This window comes from Zonotrichia leucophrys, chromosome 7, assembly GCF_028769735.1.
Source record: "Zonotrichia leucophrys gambelii isolate GWCS_2022_RI chromosome 7, RI_Zleu_2.0, whole genome shotgun sequence".
Lineage (NCBI taxonomy): Eukaryota > Metazoa > Chordata > Aves > Passeriformes > Passerellidae > Zonotrichia > Zonotrichia leucophrys.
In genome coordinates, this window is record NC_088177.1 from 31,025,741 (window position 1) to 31,050,393 (window position 24,653).

General features: G+C 48.5%; 1 protein-coding gene across 1 annotated transcript in view; it reads right to left on the reverse strand.

Annotated features, from left to right (window-relative positions):
• The window catches only part of IGFBP2 (insulin like growth factor binding protein 2), a 55,948-nt gene extending 32,866 nt beyond the window's left edge, over positions 1 to 23,082 (reverse strand). Inside the window, exon 1 of the mRNA XM_064717637.1 lies at positions 22,668 to 23,082. Coding sequence (XP_064573707.1) covers positions 22,668 to 23,067 — 400 coding nt within the window. The 5' untranslated portion in view covers positions 23,068 to 23,082. The remainder of the gene's footprint in view (positions 1 to 22,667) is intronic.
• Between the last annotated feature and the right edge of the window lie 1,571 nt (positions 23,083 to 24,653).

The window sequence follows — 24,653 nt, forward strand, 5'->3', positions numbered from 1 at the left end:
GATTCTGTACTGCTTTAGTGTGTAGTTCTGAGCTTCGTAATAGGGGATGGTAAGTTCTCTTCACAGAGTGGGGAGACAAAACAATTCCTTCTCTAGCTGAGGACCAAGCACAACTGATCCAAATCTCAGGCCCAAGAGCATAAACACAGCAGAATGAAGTGAGAAAAACAAGAAAAATGGGACTTCATAACCCAAAGCTATAATTGGACAATTAACTCCAATATGCAAATGGACCAGAACTTACACAAGTGAGAGACACCATGACTGCTCGTCCATTTTGTGACCATTTTGGTTCATCTTGGGTGTAGCCCTGGCTGGGCTCTTGTACTGCCTAAGGTGTATCCATTGAGGCCTTCTAATAAATACCTACTTTATTCTATAACTCTGTCTAGCGTCTCTTCTAGGTCAACCTTCACAAGGCATCACTGAGACTTATGAAAGCATCAGGAAAGAGGAATTGGTGAATAAAAGAAAGGGACTGGAAAAAAAGTTCCAACAGTAAGATATACTTAAGTTACTGAGTTTCATTCCCAGAAGCAGGGAAGCCCCACATCTAAAATTACAGGATTCAAATCTGGAACCACCCAGCTCAGGAAGGGTCCCATCCTCTGCATCTCCCAAGTGCCATGGAAGGGTTAGGCTTTTTCCATATGCCAAACAGAATTCTGCAATAATGTCTTCAGGCCCTTCTTGCAACAAGAAGCAGGACAAGAGGAAATACCCTTAAGCTGTAGCAGGGCAGGTTTAGATTGGATATCAGGGAAAATTTCTTCATAGAAAGGGTTACCAAACATTGGAATGGACTGCCCAGGGAAGGGGTGGTGTCGCCACTGAAGGTATTTTAAAGATATGGAACTTAGGGACATGGTTCAGTGGAGAACTTGGCAGTTTTGGGTTTATAGTTGAACTCAATGGCCTTTTCCAACCTAAATGATTCCATGATTCTGATGCATAAAGAGCACCATTTCCCAAAGACAGCCAGGCATCTCAGGAGCAGTATTGCCAAAGAGTGCATCTTTGCCCTTAAGCACCCACACAGCTGTCCTGATGTCTAATATTCCAGTTGAGCCCATCCTGCAGCCTTCCTCTCCAAGTGGACACTAAGAGGGCTTTTCCTCCTCTATCTGGTCATTTATTTTTACCAAACTTTGAAGATGAAAATCATTGGTCAGACCTCTGCACCGCCCCACCAGCAGGTCAATGGATCCAAAAACTAGTGGGATAGAGAAAACCTTTACAGAAAGCCGACTAAAATCCATTCGGTCCTGTGGGATCTTTAGGAGCCAAGCCCACTGGCTTTGGAGCTCCCTCCTTGAATTCCACATATTTTACACTATTTGCCTAAAACCAGATCCCCAACTCTCTGCCAAGCCCTTCTAATCCATCAGTTTTGAGGCTAGGACTGCAGCCCACTCCACAAGTTCCTCCTTTCCTCTGTGCAGCCCCAGCTTCTCCTCCTCTTCCCTGAACACCACTCCCACAACTGCTTATTACCCATTTTTCTCCTTCACCTCAGTTGCCCTCTTCCCTCTTCTTGATTCCCACATCATGAGCTCTAACTCCCTACCTAGCCAATCTCAGGTCCCATATTTTTCAGGAGAGCTATGTATCTACCCATGGGCTCCAGGACCAGCAGGAAGACCAGAGAAAACGACAGGGTGGCAAGTTAGTTTGTAGGCTGATGTTTGTTGGGAGAGTGGGAGAGCACTGATCCCTTTTTCCCTGTTTGGGGATAGGGATATGTGAAAGGGGTTCAGGATTGCCTCCCTCTCCAGCCCCTCTATTGGCATCAGCACTTTGGCAGCTCTGTCCTTCACACCCACATTCACACCCAGTGTTCTGAGCACCCACATTGCTACCAGGAGATGTTGCTCCACATGCCCTCACCCCAGCCCACTCCAGACAGTGCTCACGTGGCAGAGCCAAGCCTCTGCATCCTCCTGTCCAGCTGGGCTGGCGTGTGAGCACTGAATCCCACGGCTGGCCCCCAGCTGGGCAGCAGCTGTGCTGCACAAGTGCTGACTCAGGCGTGAGCAACACCGGCACAAGGGCATCGCCTGCCCTTGGCATCCAGGGCCAGACAGCCAGCAGCCTCAGCCCAGAACACGCTCTGCCCTGCTGAATCACACACCAACCCCAGCAAGTCCTTTCAAGACCCATCAGTCACCAGAGGGGAAAAAAAATTACACGCACACAAAGTAATTAGAGGTGTAACCCTCTCCCCTCCCTCTGTGCAGGCTTAATGCTTCCTTTGTCCAGGCATGTTTGCCTTGCTAAGTCATGCTTCAGGACAACTTTCTTGACAGAAAACAAAGGTTAATTAATATTAAAAAAAAAAAAAAAAAGAAACAAAAAACCACACAGAAGCCCCCTCATTAAAATGGCCACCCTCTCAGCACAGCTCTCTACTCACTCTGGTCCTTCTTGGAAACAGAGCACTGACCCATGGCAATGACCCCTGCAAAAAAGCCAAACTGCACACAATCACCTCAGGGCTGTCTCCAGTGATGGACGGGTGGGAAACCAGCCAGCAGAGCAGATCAGAGACACAGCAATGTTCAAACCTGACGGCTGTAATCCACCTTACTCACAGAAATCCCAGCCCCACTGACCATTTGCCTCCAGCTAATTCAAAACCTTCTCCTGGCAGCTCGGTGGCAAGATCCTGTGACCTGCTGTAGCTCTGCTTCCCCCTGCACCAGCAGCTCTGAGGAGTACATTACAGAGGAAGGGACACCAACTGCACAGATACAGACACAGATACTCTGCTCCCATCTCTCCTCACCTAAACAGCTGAAACCACAGTGAAGTCACTTCCAATTTACCACCTGCAATATCAAATGCTTCACCTCCATGGTGGAAGTCCCTCTTTACAGCACACACACGAGAAAAGCAGGTAGAAGTCTGCTTCAAACCTGCACTCTCCAAGTGTAAAAATATCTCTTCCACATACTCCTCCAGTTCACCTCGGACACACATAAGCACTTCTGATCCAGTTGGCTCAAGAGAGCTGGTGAAAGCACACATGCACACGCATGCTCACCAGCCAGCTCATTAAATCTAATTAGACAGTCTTCCACAGGGAATTTTGAAATTCATATCCAGCAATTACTGTGTCCTGTTCTTTCCTCAACCCTCTGGATGTGTGAGCATGATTATTCACCACATGAAAAATAAAAATTAATATGAAACTTCAGAGAGTTGCCATATGTGCACATTATCAGAGGTGCACTGTAATTTAATCTGTGTTCCTGCTTAGAGACAAATATGGTGGCAGCAACACAACGAAAGAACACTCAAGCCTCAGCTTTGGATCCAAATGTCTCCAAGAAACTAACAACATGGAACCATAAGTTTTCCCCAGTAACTTTATAAAAAATTTGTCCTAATGCTGGCATTCTGGTGTGTATGGTGTGAAGCCAAACATGCACAAGACTACCACCAGTCATGAAGATAATGAGGCCAAAGTGCAAAGGGACTAATCCTTGATGGAGTCAAGGAAAATTTAACAGTCATTTCCATGTATGTCCAGAATAGGAAAACTGTAGTTTAGGAATAGGAAAATTTGTACTCCTTCTCTCCAAAACCCTGCACAGGACCAACCTCACCAGCAGCAACAGCTGCAGCCTGACCACACTGAAGGAGCAGCTTTACTTGATGCCACAGAGCCATCGGCCCAGGGAGCCAGCACAGCCCTTCTGCCACGGTGCAATGGGATCATCTCATGCAGCCACATCCATGCACACAGACATTTCACTGCACACAGGGGGCACAAGTGGCTGTGCGTCTGTCTGGGCATGCAAACTGTAATTTCATGTCAGCTGCTAAAGACAGAACACAGATGTGATAGCACAACAGCCACCAAAACTCTGTTCAACAAAGAAAATGCCATAATCTTTCTCAGATATACTTTGGGTCAAATCCAGCTGCAGGCAAGGATTATGGAAAGGCTCCCACTGGTTTTCTGGGAGCTGCACAGGATCTTCACGTATATGCACTTGCACAGGGCACAGCTAGTTCAGTGCATGGTTGGCACTGTTCAGTGAGTTTGCAAGCTCAGCTAGCGAAGCCAAAGGATTTGCAATTTCCATAAAGCAAGCTTTTTCACCCTTGCTCTTTCAGGTCTTAAAGACACACAGAAAGGAAAAAAAAGCCAACAAACAAAAATCCAACCACAACACTAATGAAAAAAAATACACAATAAAACCCTCCTACCTTAAAGCAGAAAAAATTATGAAATACAGTATTATGGATACAACCATCATTTATGTGGATGAACTATGAATATTCATAGCATTTGCCTTTGTTTTCCTTGCTGATTAAGTATCTAACTTAGATTCTTACTGTTGACAGAACTGCAAATCCTAAAACCTACAGGACTACAAATATCCACCTACGGCTAGTGCACACAGCTACCCTGACCAAGCTGCTTAGGTTTCATGATTATTCTAATAGCAGAATTTTGTCAAGAGAAACTACAGCTTCAATTTTAAAAAACATAAGAAATTAACTGTGAACTGCAGTACAAGTTAGCAAATAGCTGTCAAAACAAGAAAAAAATAAAAACCACCCAAAAAAACCACACCCAAAACAATTTCACCAGTAAGATCCTTCAGAAAATCAAGATTCCAGCAAATTCAAATAGCCAATAAGTGAGAGAAGGAAGCTGTACTAAAAAAGAAACGCAAAAAACAGTTTTCCAGAAGTTTTGTGACTTTACATTAGATGACTTTTTGTGCTCACAGTCAGAAACAGCAGTGACACACTTCCAACTTTTTTTCCATTTTGGTCTGAAAACTGGGAATTATAGTAAAGACTTTTAATAAAAGGAGAACCTGTAAAAATTGAGACACAATGCAACTACATGCTTAGCTGTATTACAAAACTGGCTTTGCTCTGTAAAAGTGTTGTTTCAGCAAGAAAAATAAAAGATAATAAGACATTTATTCTGGCTACTGAAAAATACAGATGTTAGTCCTAGATCATATCCGGTTACAAACAAAAGCTAAGGGAGGGGAAAAAACTTTTTAAAAGTATTGGAGTCACTACAGTTTTTTCACAGAGACAGAGAGAAGCAACTTGAATATAAATAAGTGTCCAAAATAGGTCAGCACTCTTTTCTTGGCCACTGAAGTCTGATACTTTTCACTTGAGGTTATCCTGGCCGGTGGTGGCACACACACTGCAGGGACAGAGGCTGAGGCCAGGCACGGCCCCGCAGTGAGCGCTGCCCGAGCACTGCCAGGCACCACAGTGCCCACACACTCTACCTGCATTCCCGACTGGAGCTGATCCAAGCTGCCCTCACCGCCCCACAGCAGTGAGGAAATGCTCTGTGTGCTCAGTTTTGACCCCATCAAGCAAGAGGTGTGATAAGAGACTGTGTTTTCCATGGCCCCTATGGAGACGCACCAGCTCCATGCATTCAGCCCTGAGCATCCCAGGCACTGCCTCTCTGGCCAGGAGAGGATTGGGCCCTGCACCATCCAGCCATGGTATATGGGCAAAGCCACTGGCTTCCCACCAAAGGTTACAGTCCCTTAAGCCAATGCAGAAAGCAGTTTTATACCCCAAAAATCATCCTGTGAGGTACAGAGCATGCACCTCAGCTGCTCTGCCAGTGCTTCCATGGGGAAGGAGCATCAGGCTGCAGAAGAGCCACAGGTTCTCCCTCCCTCTTCAAGGGAAAAAAAGGAACAAGTTATTTCTACAGCACTGAGAGGCAAGCCTGCCAGTCCAGCCTCGGCAGCATTCCTGTCTAGCTCGGCTTGTTTACCACCAATAAAAAGCCCATTAGTTGCACAATGCGCCTGTTTAAAATAACTCAAAAAAAATCATCACTGGCAAATTAGTAAGACATTAGGACATGCAGACACCTCAGCATGCTGTTATGGAAACCACAGAGGAGTCAGACTTCCCTCAGGAGCTTTTCCCAAGGAAGACAATTCCTAAGATTTCTCTCCCTTTGAGTGGGCCCATCTAACTCTGAAGAGCGCAGGACCAAAATGCAGCAGTCACCCAGTCAACTGACATCCAGAGAAAGTAAATTTACCAGGCTCAAATGCTGCTGGTGTGCACTAAGGAGAGCACAAGGTCCCCCCTCACACAGGGGCAGCCAGCAGAGAAGGCTGCAATGGCCTGAGGCATCCCCATTCACACCCCCCATCAGGGTCTGATCTCAGCAACAGCTGCTGAGTCAGCACACTCCCCTCCCCAGCCATCAAGACCCCTGCTTTAAAAGCATTGCTCATGTAAAGGCAAAAGGAAGAATGGGGTGAATCATAAGCTGCCCCCCTTCAAGGACTGGTCACATAACTGCTGTCTCTCCACAAAACAGTGGGGTGTCTGTGACTTTTCTGCAATATCTGCCTTTCCTCCATGTCAGCACCTGTGTGAGCCCAGCCATCCCTCTCCTCAGCCCCTCAAGAAGAAGCTCCTTTGGGAGCATGCCAGGCAGAGATATGTGTCAGGGACACTGCATTTGTGAAACAGGATAAGGATTCCCTTGTGCTGACAAAGGGATAAGAGGGGATTTCAAGAACAGCTGCAAATATCCAAAGCGGTGATTTAACTTTTCACAATAGAAAACTTTCTCTTCCCATGCCCACAAAAAGAGATAATGTATTCTTCAGATAATGCATTCAATCCTCCAGATTTGTATGAATGAAAATGGGGTCACACAAGCAGGTGAATAAGCACTGAAATAAAGCCTGGTGAAAGTATAATCTCTGGATATAAGCATCAAAAACATCCATCACCACAGAGGCTGCCCACTATCTCCATTACCTATGCAACAAACAATTCTGCTACAGAACACTGAACACCAAAAGTTCCCAGGGAAGACCCAAATGCCACATCAGAAACACTCCCCATGTCCAGACTAGAAGACAACAGCTCACTGACTTACATCCAGGACAAGGAGAGTTCCTCTCAGCTCAGGACGGAGAAAATAACAACCAAATCCCTTCCCACCTAACATATAAATTCAATTGGGACTTGATGAACACAACAGAGGAGTAAGAGCTACAACTACATTAGTACCCAGTGTTTTGGCTGGGATCATAAAGATGCTTAGTGCTTAACTGTGATCACCTCCATCTGGAAATGGATGGGAACCACTCCCCTCTCAGGGTCTCTGTTTCTGAAACCTGCACTATGATTTTAAAGCTGCACTCAGGACCAGTTTTTCTAATGCCAACAAGACCCCTTCCACAATGGCTAAACCAGCAATGCCAACAAGGTTACAGTAAGAAAGAGCTTAACCTACTGAGGCTCCTACCAGATGTGGTTTTTAACAAATAACAAAGGAGGGTGCTTAAAATCCAACACCACAATGGGCAGTGACCCACTCTGCTCTTCCCTACCGCATCTAATGCATCCAAAACAGTTTTGGGGGAGGGAGCAGGAGGGGTGACTGCACTCCAGCAGATCTCACACCAGATAAGAGTACCACAATTGTCAGTGCCCTGGTGCTGCCAGGCAGCATGCCAGCACAAACAGCATGCAGGTGCTCCAGCTGCTTCGACAGCATCACAACCACATCCTTGGGGTGGATCCATGCCCTGCCAGCTGAGCCACACTCGAGCATCTCTGGTGCTCATGGTCATGGAAACTGAGCTTCAGTTCGCCCTTGTTAGGCTGGTTTGGGGTGCAGGATCAGCACAGGGGAGGTGGGTGAGGGTGCAATCCCCAAGAGTCTGCAATAAAGGAGATCTGTGTGGCTGTTGAGTGTCAGGTCTCCTGGGAACAGCCCTTTTGCTGGGCTCCAGATGCTGTGGAGTGATTGCTTATATGAAGGCGGGGGAGGCCTCTTTACTGTTTCTCATTTCCTCTTTTTTTTTGCTTACCCCCCCCATTTCCTGGTTTTGTTCAGAAGCACAAGAGAGTCATTCATCATTTTTCTTCCAGCACAAGGAGCACTCTCACCTCCCCCTCACCCCTAAATCCCTCCCCACCAGGAAAGGGCACGCGTTCTCCAGCCAAAAAGGCTCGCAGCAGGGAAGGCAAAGCTCCCCAGCTCCTGCAAGCAGCTCCAGCACAAAGGGCCACATTCTCAGCTGGGTTTGGTGGGTGCCAGCCCCCAAAGGGGGAAGGCCAGAACTCAGCAGCAGCAGAAATGCTAAGTCAGAGAACGGATATCAGCGGAGGAGGAGAGCGATTTGCACCCGCTGGAATTATGATGCAAAGCAGGGAGGAATTACATGCTGAGACTACAGACAGCACCTCAGGTAATTGGAGAAGAAGAGCCAAGACATAAAGGTCCACAAATGTCTCAGCCCACATGCCATAGTGGTCACTTGACTCACTGAAACCTGGGAAAACCTTCCTTGTGGACTTGGCCCCCCCACTCTCTGGAAAGAGAATGGGCACTGGTCCAAGTGCAGTCCAGGCACTGGATTGGCACCACTTTGCAAGCCACCAGCCTCAGGTTTGGGATGGGCTTCCAGCAAAGCTCTGCTCAGTTTGCAGGAGGGGAGAAAAGGGGGTGGCTATAGATGCAGACATTTAACCCATCCAGAGGGTCGACACCACCCCTAGGAAAACTTCACTGGAGGGCTCTGCTCCTAAGTTCACTTTGGTTCTCAGTCACACTGCTCTTTCCACAGCTTCCTGATGGCTTCTCCTTGTCCTGCCTTGGAGAGAGACAGTGCCAGGATAAAGACATCTCTGTACAGCTATAACTAAGAGGATCTCTCTTTGAATGCCCTTAAGAAAGAGAGCAAGTAGGAAAACCCCAAATTCTTGCATACATTTTTATAAAGGAACTGTGCATTTTCATGAAAAGCAGGACAGTGCAAACACCTGGGGTCTGTTTGGAGCTGTTTAGTTTGGCTGATGACCTGGAAAAAAAAAGGAACTAAAACTGGACATACAGAAAACATTCCAGGTTTTGGTTTTGTTTGGGTTTAATCACAGCAGTAACAGCAATCAAGTCAAAAAGGCTGGCTTATGGTCAAACCCAATGCTTCTTTTTGGTCCTTTTAGAAGGAAAAGAAATAGAAGATTGTGGTCAGTTCTGGGGCCAGTTGGGTGGAGGGAGCCTGTGTGCCAGCAGCTCCACCAAGGAGGTATGTTTATGGCCCAATTTCAGCAAAAACTGGAGGAGCAATGACAACAGAAGCCACCAAGAGTTTGGCCATTTGGGACTAAAGTCTTCCACACCCACTGAACCAGAGATCCCGCTGGTTCCTGCAGTTGCTGCTCAGGAGGTTCATCAGGCCCAGAGGGATCACTGTGCTCCTCCAGGCTCTCCCCTAAACACCACCAGCTGCTTTTGCCAGCTGAAATGTCAGAGTTTTGCAAAACCCATGTGTTACATTGTGGGAGCCCAGATAGCCTGGGTTCACCTCTCAGGCATGGGAAGAATTTGGGATGACTTTTCACAACCCCTGGATCACCGGTGGCATGTTCTTTGGAATTGCTTTTTAGAGTGTAGATGTTCATTCCCTTTTCTTTCTGTAAAGATGCTCAAGTGGTGAACTTCTTTAGCTGCTGGTCTCCCTAAATATCTCTGCAAGCTTGTTTTGAGGTTCCTTTGTGTTTCCAAGGAGAAATGTCAATATTGCAAAGTTACCAGAATAAAACCTTAGTTTTACCTTTTGTTTTCTTTCAAATGGTTTGGCAGCCAAACCAAAAGGATCAGTCCCAAGCAGGAACCAACACGTGGCTTCCATCATACTCCAAACCCAGAGTGTCACCTGCACAGCTCCCAGGCATGCTTGTGCAGAGCTCTGCCCGACCCTCCCAACCTGGCAGGAGCGCTCCTTCACGGCTCTTCCCACTGGATCAATGAATGGCAGGTTGCAGCAGGTCTTCACTGAGCCAGACAGGTCACAATAATCCTGCTAGCACCCTGCTGAAAATATGTGAAGCAAATATGAGACCAAGCCTGGGGAGAGAAGATGAGGCTGGCAGAAAAGCAGCAAGAACACAAGAGGAAGAAAGAAAGCACAGCACCTCATAGCAGGAAAATAATAAACTTGTTGACCAAAAAAAAATGCAATGGGAAAAAACTACAGGGGGCTCCAGAGAAAAGAAAAAAAAAAAAAGCAGCAAAGGAAAAAGGCAAGGGAGACTGGGATGAGCATGCTGGCCTGAATGCACATGGTCAGCATGGGTATAATGATGCATATTTTCTTCTTGGCACTAACGGGATCCCAGAGGGCTCACAAAAGATTTTGCAAGTCAAAGGACCAAGCTCTTGACTACTCCCAGGTGGAGCAGCTGCTGAGTCATTCCTTACCCATCAGGCTCTCATCCCACAAAAGTCCAGACTTCTGCTATTGCAAAGAGTATCAAAAGAAATTTTTTAAATCACGGGGAATTTTGCACTGGAGCCTTCTCTGTGTTTTCCCCTCCCTGGCATTTTTAAACTAGGCAACACGTGGCACCATCATCCTTTCTGTAGTGCTCATCACTGGAGCAACTAGCAAGCTGTTCAGTCCAAGGAACTGACTCTCCTAAGGTACATTACTGAATCTTCCAGCAGGACCAAAGGATACACACGCCCAAGAACAACACACTCAGCTGTACCTGCCTCAGTTTCCTTGACTCCCAGGTGGAGCTCTTACTGTGCAGCAGAGGCTAAACAGCCAGTCAGTGCCTGGGGGCTGCAGAACCACAGTCTGGGAGGAATGAGATTAATTACATGAATAACAAAAAGCCGGATGCCAGCCACCAGCCCCCCCCCCCTCCCACAGCTCAGCAGGATGCAGAAGGGAAGCAAGCAGCTCAAAACCCAGAAGAGCTCCCAAATGAGGCCAGTCTTATCCTATTCCAGCTACAGACCTGCATCTTGGCCTTCACAAGGGCCAAGAAAAGCCCTGCACATTTTCTTTAGAAAGGAGCACAACAGTGAAAAGCCCCCAGTAGGAGAGTTTTCCTTTCAGTCTGACCTGGACCGTCCTGTGCATCCGCCACGAGGGCACAGCCACCGGGAGCCAGCTTGCCCGCTCAGAGAGGAGAAAAGGGAAGTTAATTTTTGCAGCCAAAAGAAAATAGGGAATTCTTTTCAGATGGCAGGAATGTAACCGTGACATTTAGTCACTTGCTATTTCTGCTTCCCTGGCTATGTCTCTCCACAGAAAAGCCCCTGGACAGAAGCACCCTCCAGGCAGCATTGCAACATGTGTGTCCTCAAATTCTGGTGTCTAATCCCACTCCTGTGGCCCCCCACGTCAGGTCCTTGGGATATAGGGGCGGTTTTGGGGAGATTCAGTCTCACTCTCCCTGTGCCTTGGCTGGCTTAAACAGATGCATGTGTCTGTCTGGGAAAAGGGCAAACCTGCAATTCTGGCCCAGGGTCTGACCTCAGCTGAGAACAGCACAGCTCCACTCTCTCCAGGACATGTCAGCCAGGACAGGATGGCAGCACTGCCCTTGCATCTGCACGGGGCTCAGATCAGAGGGGAACCAACACCTCTCCACTCCAGCTCTGAAATGCAGCCGTTAATTCTGTCACAATGGGAAATCACATTTGCTCCGGGTTAAGCTGTGATTATGGGTGACCCTTTCCAAAGGCTTTGCAGCACACCCAGCCTAACTCCACCACAGGAGCAGTCTGATCTGCACTGTCCTAGTCCCTGCCAGGCTCTGGCTACATGTCCTTCAGGCATAGGGCATGCTTCCACAGCTGGAGAAAGGAGAGCATCCCAGCTGGGGTGACTCCACTACAGGGCAGGCCACACACCTTGCACAAGGTACTGGTGTCAGGCAGTCAGCCCAGCTCAGGTCACGATTTCAGGGATTTCCAAAGCTCAGCCCAGTGTGCTGGCTGCTCACAGAGATACCTTTGTTACTGTCTGACTGCACTAATTCCAGCCTTGCATTGCAGGCTCCTTCTGCCTCACAACCTGAAGTCCAATCCATCCACAGCTATTTCTTGGGCAAAACTTTGTTAACTTCCCTCATCTGATGGGAGTCCACTGCTTCAACAGCAGAGTTGCAAAATCATAATGTAGGCTGCACACTGGTTGTCAGGATGTGGTTTGCATGGCAGTGGGCAGCCTGTAGTGGAGTGTAAACATTCCCACAGGAGCATTCATACACTCAACACTGAGCTTGATATCCATCTTAAACATGATGATGATGGAAGACAAGCAAGATGCATCACTTAACTGCCAAAAATGCCATTTCATCACAGGCTGCCATGGAGGGAATGTGCATTCAGTTGATTATCCACACACAGGCAGGGAAAAGCAAAAGAGAAGAACTGGAAAAAAAATGCACAGCAAAACACACAGTAAAATATTTATGGGGGCCACTGCATTTCAATTACAAGCAGTTTTTTAGGTCAGCTGAGACATTTTAGTTCTGCTAGGGCAGATCAGCTCCAGGGGACAGGATACTGCTGACAACGACAAGCCAGAGGCTCAACCCTCTTAGCACACCCTGTAGCTAAGGATAAAAACAGATCTGGGCAGGGCTGTTCTTCCACTGGGCACAGCCCAAGAGATGGGACCTCCCTTCTCACCACAGCTGAAGCCTCAAGACACAGGACTGATGTACACAGACATCACTGTGGGTTTGTCTGCCCTGCTGGAAGTCAGGGCAGCTCACCAAATAATGAAGACACCTCTGTGAGCAGCCAGCAGACCAGGCTGTGCTTCGGAAATCCCTGAAATCGTGGGCTGAGCAGTATCAGCAGCATGATGGGTTTCCATAGCACTGTTCCCACCTCTCAAGGCTCACTCCAAACTCTTTTTGTGAATCCCCAATTTGTGCATCACTGGCTGTCACCCAAAGCCAGGTTACTAATGTGACAGACATTCAGCCAGGAACACCTACTGCCCTGTCATACCTTCAGTGCAGTCTGAATTGGCAAAGGTCAGTTTCAGATGTGCAGGAGCAGACTAAGAGTAAGGTAAGTAAGGTAAGAAATCCTTGAAACCAGCGTGATAAACAGAATAAGCAGAAAAATGAAGGAAAGCAGTGACTGAAATCTACAACAAACATTATTAGAACAACAGAAGCTTTCCACTCATCTGAGATTAGAAGAAACTATGTCTGCATCTGCATTTTTTACTCTTTGTACAGGCACATTTTGTTAATGCTGGAAATTCTGTGTTTCAGTCCTTGTTAGCTCATTTGGCAATAGTCCAGGATGAGGGTCACAATTCTCAAGAGGGCTGATCAGAAACCATACCACTCTGTGCCGTGGGACCTGCAGGAACTTTACCACCTCACTGGTCAGCCTTCTCATGTTGAACTCCCTTCATCCAAAATGCACAAGCCAAGCCTGGGTCACAAAGGTGGGGCTGAGCAGAAAGGAGGGGTCAGACTCAAAATGAGTCTGTCCAACCACAGTATCTCAAGCAATGTTCATAAAGCAAACACTGGAATGACCAGCAAGCAGTACACATGCCCTTACCAGCAGGGCAAATCTCAAGACAACATCAGCACTTCTGAAAAGAGATTAAAATAAAAGCACACTGAGTCCACGCACAACGTTTGTTTAAAAACCATGTGAGAGGTGGTAAATTTCTGCAGGCTGACCCCCCACAAACCTAAGCAAGGGAAAATTATTGGCTCTGGGTTCCCAAAATATTTACTCAGTCTAACATTACTCTGACTACACTCAATCAAATATTTCCAAAGTCCCATGCCACCACAACTCAAGTGCAGAGCACCCTTTCACAAGGGTACTTTTCCAAGCACTTCACTGCCATAAAAGCCAACAGTGTCCTTGCAAGGTAGGAAACCCATTCTAATGGGGAGAGGAGGCTGAAATGCACAGCCTTCACTGTGCAACATCCAAGGGTCAGATCTGAACACAGCATCAAACTGAAATTGTGTGAGTAATTACAAAGCCTAGATGAACAGCTCTAAACTGAGCAGGGAATGAGAGGATGAGAGAAGACCGAGTGGTGGAGCAGGCAGGGGTGTTTAAGTGGCTGCAATTGATCTAAAACTCGGGTTTAGATCTCATCTGGCCAAAAGCCACAGCTTGGGAAGCAAATGTGGTGGAGGATGTCAGTATACTCGGTGTGTTTCCTCACAAAGGTTTGGAATACCAGTGCTTATTTTTAGTACTATTTCCATTTCTTCATGTAATGAGTTCAGTGTTTCAGGCAGCCCTGGAGGAGCAGGAAGGACAAGTCCTGTAATAAGACTAATTAATTCATGTGGAATTTCTAGCCACTATTGTGAAAGTGGACAAATTCCTCACTTCTGAAAAGTTGCCCAAGTGGCCATTAATCTGGCTGTGGTCACAAGCAGGATTCCTGTGGCCTCCTGCAACACCCAACCAGCCCCCGGGACAGAGCCTGCAGAAACCAAAGTGGATGTTGTGATTTCCTCACACCGACTCCCACAGCCCGAGTTTTACTAGACAAGACAGTTGCTTCAGAGGGCTTCATGCCAAATTCCTCCCCATGCCCACAGACCAACCATGCCTCAGTTATGTACAGAGAGATCTAGACCTTCCTAGCCCAAACCAGGCATTTTGGCTTTATTCAAAGCTCAGTAGACCAGTTGCTTTCCACCTGCCCGGTCTTGGCCATGCTCTCAGCAACAGGTGCTCTGAAAGGAACAGGGCACCAAGTTTGTCCTGAAGACATCTGAAGCTGTATTCCCACCACCCAGCTGGGTGTGTGAGGCAGCTGAGCTTCACAGGTCCCATCTGCAGGCAGTGGAAAGCTGGGCTCCTCTGCAGAGAAAGAATCTAATCAACCAAAATCCCTTGGTGCACAAGAATTAATGGAATCTGAAAGCTTGGGGTGACAGGGTGTGTGGAGTCTGGCAAGGAAAAAAAGGAGAGAATACACTGATTTTAGTTACCAAAATCAACAATAACAAAATGATTCAGAATTCCCACAGTGAGCTGGCCTGTAAGAAGGCAACATTTTGCTCTAGTCTCACTTTTCTCTCCCAGTCCCAGACTGCTCTTTAAATTCAGTGATAAATTGGTGGGTTAGCCTCTAATTAGTACCTGTACTGCTGACCCAGCATCCTGTCCCAGGAATGGCAATATTCCCTAAACACCACTAGAAAACCAGATCTTCTGCTCCAATGATCTCTGTAATAGTCTAACACAACCTGGATTTCTGCCTAAACAAAATCCTACCCAAACCACCCCTGCAGAAGCCATAGAAGCAGTCCTGTTCACTATGGCCAAAAAAAGAGGAACCCTACCAGTCAACAACTCACCAGTCACCTCAGACTGAGCAGCAAGCACTCTTGAAGAAACAGATGTCAGATGCTCACCCTTTTCTAGTTAGAAAACAGCAAGGAGAAAACAAGGGAAGGAAGGCTTCAATCTCCTCACCAAGCCAAGAGAAATTCATCAGCTCAGACTAAGCCTTCTACAACGAGCCAGGAGAGCTGAGAGCAGACTTCTGGCTGAAGCCTGACCAGCAACATCATACCGGGAAATCTCGCTGTAGTCTGGAGCAAAAATACTGGGCAAAGCTTTATGAATTTTCATTATATTACAGGACATGTAATCCCACACATGTTGTTATGCAAGTGAGTGCAGTGCACTGTGTGTCAATGTTGTAGACATCCTGCAGCAGAAGGACAAGCTGCAAGGAGGCTCAAAGACACCTCTGTAAAATAGCCTCCAGCCAGTAAGGTCTTGAAAATATTATAAATTTCAAGGGCAGAGCATTGGAAATACCCTCATCCCACCTGAGCTGGTTTATCTGCAGAAAACAGAAAAAGCAGGGATTTCAACACAGTCCAATTCCCACCAGTGCTTTGTGTCACTCTCAATTACAGTCCAGAATGAAATACCAAGAAATCATTCCTTGCAGCCGGCAGAATTAATGGGATCTTTGACTACAGAGAGCACCAGGCAGTGAACTTGTTCCCTCACCAGCCAAGAGGCACAGTGCAGCTTTCTTCAGAATAAAAGCTGCAATGTCAGAGGACAGTTCAAGGCTTATAAAAGTGACCTGATGTCTCCCAGAATTTCAGTCCATAACAAAAGCATGTAATTCCTGATCCTTTCCTTTCTTAAACAATTTATTTCTACCATAAGCTGATGCAACAAGAGACTTCATCTTTCTCACTAAATGACATGTCTGGCAAAGCACTGAGCAAAAATCAATCAATAATGCAATTACAAAGAGCAGTCAAATGCTGGGCTGCAGCAAAGCTCTGATAACTGTTCACTAACCCTTTTTTCCTCAGCCTTTACCTAGGATAGCCATCACATCACGTGTTCTTGTAATTGGGTGTCAACTCAACCTTTAATGAGGTCACGCTTGGCCAGTTTGTGAATGAGAAACACCTTCCAGCTTGCTGGCAGTGACTTCTGAAAGTAGGCAGAGATGTTTCAGTCAGATTTGGTCTACTGAAGGTAATTTGTCTTTGTAGAAAGAATAATAAGACTAGATTTGAAATCTGATAAATTGGCAGAAAACTCATCCTTCCAGAAAAGTGAAGATTTGGTTGGGTAAATTTCTTATCATGGCTCTGCGGATCCAAACAAAAACCAAGACCTGTATGACAGAGCACGAGAAATGTGCACGGAGAATAAAGTGGCACAAGGCTGCCACGACATCAGCTCAGCAGAATGATCTGCACAATAGAATCCGCTAGCAAGGATTTTTCCTTCTCTCCCAAGTCCACAGCAGGGCCATGCAGCATGGTCAGCCCCTCAGTCCCACAGCACACTCAGCACCCCTGAGGCACCACGTTGTTGCACACATGTACTACAGCTCCCTCCCACGGGAAGACACTAATGCAGGCCTCAGGACTAACCTGCCCCTCCTGGCAGGCAGAAACAGTCAGAGAGAACAAACTGGAAAGCACAACATGTTCAATATGTGCTGCTAAAGGCCACCCTCACAGGGACACTGATTCCATAGGGACAGTGATTCCAGCAGCACCTCCCCAGGGGAGAGCCAGGATGAAGATGGGTGGAAGTGATAGTGGAAGTGCAAGCAATGGCAATGGATTTGCATCTCTCTAGTACAGAAAGGGTCTGCTAAGCAGACACTTAATCACAGTTACATATCTCACCCCAATTTAAGGAAAGAAAACAGGAATTCTTACGCCTGAAAATGCAATACACCACCAAACTCAGCCTTCCTCCTGTAACAGATATGCTTTATACAGCATCTTTACATTCTACCTTGGCCTTCCTCTTATTCTGTCTGCTTAGAGCAAAAGATCCTCCCTGAAGGAGTCCCAGCAGGAAAGGCAGATGTCACCATGTTCAGAAAGCTTAGAATTGTCTAATCCAAATAGAAATTTAAAAAATCCATCAAGGAAACTACTGTTTCTCCTAGCTCCATAGCTCAGAACACATGACCAGGAAAAGCAGGTACAGGAATGCTGCTAGCTGCTGGGATGAAATCCTGCCTTCACAAATCCAGCTGTGTTTGTGGATAACAGCGACAGCTGCCCATTGGGCAGATAAATTAGACCCAGATGATACTGCAGCCAGGTCTAGTACAGAGCCATACACAAAGACACCTCTCACATTCCAGTTTTCACTGTTTTGCCTCCTGAATTGTTTATCTCAGCTCAATTCCTGGATGTGGATAAAACAAACGACATGGACTTTCTCACAGACGGGGCTTCTTGCTGTTCCCTTGACAAATACCATACTCAGTGAGTATAAGCCTGAAATCCAGAGGAAAGGAAACAACTGCAAAGGGCAAGAAGGAAACAGATCATTTGCCAAGGGACAGCATGAAAACACATTTCTGCTTTGGGTCAGAGCCTTGAAATCTTCCCAGGCTTCCCTCTCCCTCCAAACCACCATTTTCACACCAGCAGCACTCTCACCATGGCAGACTCCAGTGGGACTGTGGAAGGGGGTAGCATTATTTTCAATAAGCTGCTTCAAAAAGGTGTTATTTATTGTCTTAATACTTAAAAGATGACCAGGTTAGCTCTTGACCAGACACAGCTGCCACAGATGAGCGTGAAGCCCTGGTCCACCTACTGGCAAAGCCCCAGAGGCAATGAGGACAGATGAACTGTGTGGTTTTCTCATTCACCTATAATCCCTACAGCTGTTCCTAATTGCATTTGACTTTTAATAATTTCTTCCAAGGCAAGGAGCTGTGCAGATGTTAAGCTAATCCTGGGCAGAGCCGCTGCAGTGGCTATAGACATACTAACACACCCCTGTGGATCTGGGTCTGGTAGTCAGCTTCCCTGGTGTGTGGTAATGCCCAAGCTTGCACAAATCAGGCTGAAAGCCTGATTGCTGTGCCTATAACTAACTTCCCTCTTGCTCGTGTGCTTCCAGCACAGGATGAGGGGGCACTCACAGCCTGGCTCTCCTCTGCTCCTCACCCATGTTTTAGCAATGCAGTACTTTTAGGACATCCACTGCTGCACTGGACCCACCAGCTTGACTGACAGGGTCAGAAGTTGTGGGGGCGGAAGGACAGATACACACATGCACATGCAGATCATGACGGATGCTTCATTTCCTTATAAAAGCAAGAGAAAAGCAGAAGTCTTCCTGGCAATTCAGTAGAAATGAAAAATGCATTCATAGCATTACTGGCATGGTTTTCAAGTTGCTGTTAAAATTCCAGTTACATTATGCTACCTCCAACCTCAGAGTCTTCTGTGTTTTCCAGCAATACATTAAACTGTCTTTTAGCAGCTGCCTGCCAAGGGGAAATGAAGGTTTTGACATCTGACCTGTAAGGAAGGATGTGTGGCATTTGGAGCTACCCAAATAAGGATTTTAGCTGGATGCTAAAACAAGCTGTATTTTTAACAGTTAACTATTTTGACACTGTTTTCGTGTCATGGGAGTTCAAAGTGGAGACTCTGGTCAGGTGAGTGAGGCAACTCCAGACCTTTAAGTTCAAGTTTGCTTGCAGCCACATTCTTTTCACAGCCCTCTTTCCCTTTGGAAAGGTTACTTTGCACTGGCATGGACTGAAAAAACACATTAGTTTTAATAAGTAAGTGAGATTCCAAAGCAGGACTCATTAGCTAGCAGTGGGCTCTGAGACATATCCCACTAAATTAGTACAAGTATCCCAACAACAAAGTAATGCTACAAACACAATTGAACTGAATTGGCAAAGGGAAAAAAAATTCTTTCAACTGGTCAGCTTTGAACAGTGGCTCAAGAAACATTTTTTAAGAGTGGAACAAGTTTTATTCCAAGGATCTTGTCTCCATTAGGAGAAAATATGTTCTTCAACTATTCTCATAGCTTGGGTAAAACAATCTAGGGCATTTGCTGACATCATTGAGATCTGCCCTGCTCCACCTCTTAGCATAAGTTCCCACCTGGAAACAGCACTTGGCATCCTGCTGGGCACCCTGCTGCACCTTAAGCCAGTTCAGGTCATTGACCTGACACTTGTTTTTTAGGGCTACCTTGCACCAGGACTATCTCCTGAACCAGCCTGCTCTGACATAAGGTGAGAGCTGAACAAGCAGAAGAAAGGGTAAGGGACATGGGAGCTGAGAGTTGGACAACATCACACAAGCCCCTGATTCCAGTTCATCATGGCTAAAACAGAAGGCAGGATCCCCACCCTCTGGCTGAGATTGGAGGGTTTGAAAGACCCATCTGCAAAACACTGTGATAATCTTGCTGAGGTGCTGAGAGAATAAGCACACTCAAGACCAGCTCTGCACACACAGTAACAATTCTGTCCCCAAGTCAGGCGGTTCCAGTCAGAAGTACAGGAATTTGTTACAGCATGACCCAAAACAAACAGCAACAGAACGAGGTCCAGAGGCACCAGAACTACCTAAAAGGGCCTGATCCCTGTAGATGCTGAGTCTCCACCACACTCCCACCACTGATGGGGGTTGATGCACTCGCCTCCCCTGGGAGGGGAGAAGTTCTCAGACTGATTTCCACAGACTGCTGCTGTTTTGTTCCAACATTCCCAACATCTCCAAAATACCCAAAGCCTCTTGTGCAATGAGCAACATCCCTTGCTCCTTAGCTACATGGTGGTTTATGTTACTTTCCGCCTACAACCATTTCAGGATTGGCTTTACAGACCTTAGTGGAAGACTAAACAATGCTGGAGCCATAGCAGGAGAATTTGCAGAGTTTTATTCCTTGTTTCATTTCGGCAATCCTTCTGCCTCTCATCAGGGACAAAAAAACTTGCCAACCTCTTAATTTAGGAATAGCACGAGCTCTGCATTCCAGTCCTGAATCAGCCAAAGGAGCCTTTTCAAGCTGGAAAGGGGAAAAAGGGTAAATACCTTTAAGCACATTTTAAAAGGAAAAAAAAAAGGCACCACAAAACCAACCACACCAAAAAGCCCTCAACACCTGCTTTTTGCAGGCAAAAACTTGCTCTTGGGGCACTCTTGAAACTGGCTTAACATCAGCATTTGAAAGCAAATTCCAGTCCCTGCTCTTTTGGGTGCCAGAGTGCTTTCCCTCTCACTGCTTAAAACTAAAAGCAAACTCAGCTCCCTCATATATGTTTAGCAAGCAAGTGCAGATGGGATCAAAGATGACAGTCTAAAGGGAACAGTACCAAGTGAAGCTGGCAGATTCGGATTTTGTTTTTGTTGTAGTTTTGGTTGAGATTTTTTTCCTCACGGCTACAATAACCTGTTAAAAGTTTTGTAATCAGAAGAGCACAAACCCTTTTCTGGACGTCCAAGCTCCTCTGCCAAGACATGCTCAACTGTGAATATTACAGCTGCATGTTTCACATCACGCTGGTTAAGGATGTGCCAGTATTTTGATTATTCACCCCCTATGGATATTGCAGAACACCACATACATTATAGGGTTCTTACAGTGTGCTATTTGTGTGTGTGTGTATTATCCACAGAGATACAATCAAACAAATCACACTCATTGTAAAGGAATAAAGATATTCCAATCAAACAAAATGCTGAGTGAAGTTAACATAATTCTGAATTAAAGTCTGTAAAAGAACAAAAAAGAAGCACTAACTCAGAAAATCACCTCTCAGCCCATCACTGCAATGCCCTCCACCCACCCCAGCTTTTTGTAAAGGCATAAGCCTGGAAGTCAGTGCCAAATTCCTTAAATCTAAATGCCCTTCGCTTCTTCTGGAGAGTCTAAAATTCATTCCCTTGAATGAATTTTACTTATACTTTACTACTTATATTCTGTAGTCAAGGAAGATTTTGCATTAACGTTGTTCTCCAGAGTCCTGGCTCTCCACAGCCCTTCACAGCTGGGCAAGGGGGCAAGGACAGGAGAGGGGACAGGAGTGGGGACAGCAGCAGACACAGCCTGGCTGTGCGAAGCAGCAGCTTGAAACGTGCAAAGTTCTCCGTGCTGCTCTTTTTCCTTTACTCCGCTCTCTCCATCTCTCCTCCTCGAGCGGAGCAGCATGCACAGGTACCCTGAGGAGCATGCACAGGTACCTGGCTGCATTCCCATCCTCACAGAGAGGAAAGCCAAGAGGTACAGCCCGGTCCAGAGCGCTTTTAAATCAAGCCTAAAGAGGGAAGGGAGGGAGTTCAAAGTCGTGCTGCTGAACTAGTTATGCAAACAGGGTCAAGAACCCAAGTTACAGCTAGAGGAGCAAAACCAGCAAGGAGGCAGAAGTCAAGGAGGAGTGATTACAAAGGAGAAAGTGCTAGTGTTAATTTCCAGAGCTGATTTATCAATTCAGTCGATTGCACGGGAGAGGAGGCATTAATAAATCCCAGCACTGCTGTACCGGCAACCCGAAGAGCGCTCCCTCCCACGGCAATCACAGCAACAGGTCAGGAGCCTGTTGGTGTCCCTGTGCCCGGGGCTGTGTCCCCGGGAGGCATTCCTCTTGTCCCTGCACTCAGTTCCCGCAGCAGGGGAGCCTCAGGGGGCCAGGACCCCCACGGGAGCTGGCAGAGGTCACCTCATCTCCAAGGTAGACTCTGCTGGAAGGGTGGCCATAGGAAACAGGTTCCTCATATAGCAGTCCCTCAGCTTCCCCTTCCCACCAGGCAGCACATGGTCCTCCAAGACCACCTCTCTCCTTATCTATGGGGCATCCGCCACCCTTCAGGGTGGTTTTATTCTTCCACCAAACACAAATCTGAACGCTCACTTCTCTCTGCTCCCCAAAGGACCCTCCCTATCTCTCAGCTGCATCTCCACAAAGTTCACCCGTATCTGCTCCCATGGTGGGTTTTTTTCCCCAAAAAGACCCCAACCTCCATACTGCCCCCTGAAGCAGTCCCTGCATTCCCCCTCGCCCCCGTCGTTACCTTCCACCCCTGGCGTTCTTGCCCCATACCAAGCAAACCTCTCTAAGCCCGAAGTAACTGCACCCCCAAACACCCATTATGCCCACCTCAGGGATGCTCTCATGCTTTTTCCCCCCTCCAGCCTCTTTCATTCCCTCCCTCTTTGTGCTTCCCTGGACTTACTCTCGCTCCTCTCCCGCTGGGATCCCTCATGTCTGCCCTCCCGCGGGGTCGCTCTGCCCCGGGAGGAACCCCTTGATTCCCCTTTAGGATTCCTTTGTCCCCTGGACGTTCCGCCACCCCGGTGCTGGCCCGGCACACGTTCCCGAGTGCGCGGTGTCCAGCGCCCACCTGTCCCCAGCGCCCGGTACCCGGTGAGCGATGCACGGTGCACTGTCCCCAGTGCCCGAAGCCCAGACGGCGGTGCCCAGTCCCAGGTCCCCGGGGCGCAGTGCCCGGTGCCTGGCGCGCCGCGCAGAGCGCTCGGTGCCCCGTCCCCGGTGCGCGGCTCCCGGCGCGCCGTGCCGGACCCACGGAGGCCGGGGCCGGGCGCTGCTCACCTGCGGGGCGCTCGGCGCTGGCGCCGTACTCGGCCGTGTCGCGGCGGCGGGCGCAGGTGCCCTGTCCCTGCACCAGGGCTTGCAGGGGCAGCTCGGCGCCGGGGTCGGGGTAGCAGCGCAAGCCGGCGGCGCAGCGCGGCGTGTAGACACCGCACGCCTCGGCCTCCAGGCGGGCGCACACCGGGCAGCAGCCGCAGCCCGGCTCCCGCACCAGCTCGGGGCAGGGCGGGCGGGCGGCCGGGGGGCAGGCGGCCAGGCGCTCCGCCGTGCAGGGCGGGCAGCGGAACAGCACCTCGGGCAGCGCCGGCCCCGCCAGCGCCAGCGCCGCCGCCGCCGCCGCCAGCAGCAGCCGCGGCCAGGCGGCCCGCGCCGCGCCGCGCCCGACCCCGCCGAGCGCCATGGCGGGACTGACGGGCGGCGGGGCCGGCAGGTGGACGCGCCGCTCGGCCCCCCGGCGGGGCGGCGCGGGGCGGAGAGGAGAGGAGCGGAGCGGAACCAGGCGGCGTGGCACGGCCCGGCGAGGCACGGCTCGGCGAGGCACGGCACGGTACAGCACAGCACGGCAGGGCACGGCTCAGCTCGGATCGGCTCGGCGCGGTGTCGGGCTGAGAGGAGCTGAGCGGAGCTGAGCGGGGCCGAGCGCGCCGCGCCGCCGCTGGGTCCTAGAGCCGCCCCCGCGCCCGCCCCCGTTCCCCTGCGGGGGTCGGGGCTGTCCCTCCCGGTGGGGAGCGGCGATCAGATCCAGAGTGGGCTGGGGCCAGCCGCACACGGGATTGGGGATGACCCAGAGAGGGACTGGGGAATCTGACCGACACGGGGCGAGGGCCTACTGTAGTGGGAGACACATCCCTCTGGGGATGGGGGTCTGCCCGCTGAATACGGGGGGGCTAAACACGAAGGGAACCAAGACCCGCTTCACAGAGACACTTGGAAAAGGGAGGGATGGAGTTCCAACTCCACCAGAGGGCTGGGGACGTTCCTCACAGCAACACCCAGTGCTCCGAGAGGGGGAACTGGTGATCTCCACACCCCCAACAGCGAGGGGAGCTGGGGGGTTAAGCAAGGGCCCGCTCTCACCCTGCTGCCACAAAAGGGCCAGGCCTGGCACAAGCGGCCTCATTTCAGTCCAGGTGCCCCCATGGGCATGCAGGCCAACACCTGGACTCAGGGACAGTCCCAACACCCAGTTGCTCACCAAATGTTGGTCCTGGGAGCCACCATGCCTCCACAGAAACAGGACCCTGCAGTTGGGAGACCTCTTGGACACCCAGTGCTCCATGCCCATAGGGATGCCCCAAGTCTTCAGCCTGGCTGCCCACAGGGTATTTTGCCTCCTGATCAAATTACAGCTGACTCAGCACTTCCATGTGGAACTGCCTCACAAGGGTAACCAAAAGTGGGGTACAACCAGAGGCACAAAAACAGAGGTTTGGGCGTTTTGGTATGAAATGTCCATTTTAAACCCTATCACACTCTTTTTCCTGCTGCCCAACTGCCACAAGCTACACAGAAGATTTTAACTACAAGGGGTGTTACACAGAGGTGACATTTTTTTCTGTAATAAAAAAAACAGTAACAACAAAGTCAAGGGAATGCAACTGAGCTAATGAAACTGGAAAACTCTGTTAATATCTTTGTGGGGTATATGGTTAAAGTCAGGCACTGAGGCAGCCTGAGTTCCCTCAGCCACGGGAAAAATGACAGCTTTGGAGCATTTAAAATTTGGTGGTATAATTTCTTGTTGTTCTGGTTTTATTTTTTTTTTTCAAATTAAGAAAAATACAGAATGCTGCTGTTGACAACTCGCACAACACAACTTTTGGCACAGGATTACTCGCGGCTCTGGAGTTATACAACAACATGTTTGTTTGTGAGATTGATGACTGCAGGGTTGGTTGATGGACTGCAGCGTTCAGCATGCTCTGTGAAATCTGTGATATGTCCTGGAACTGAGTATGCAGTCTCAACCCAGTCCCTGCGTCTTCC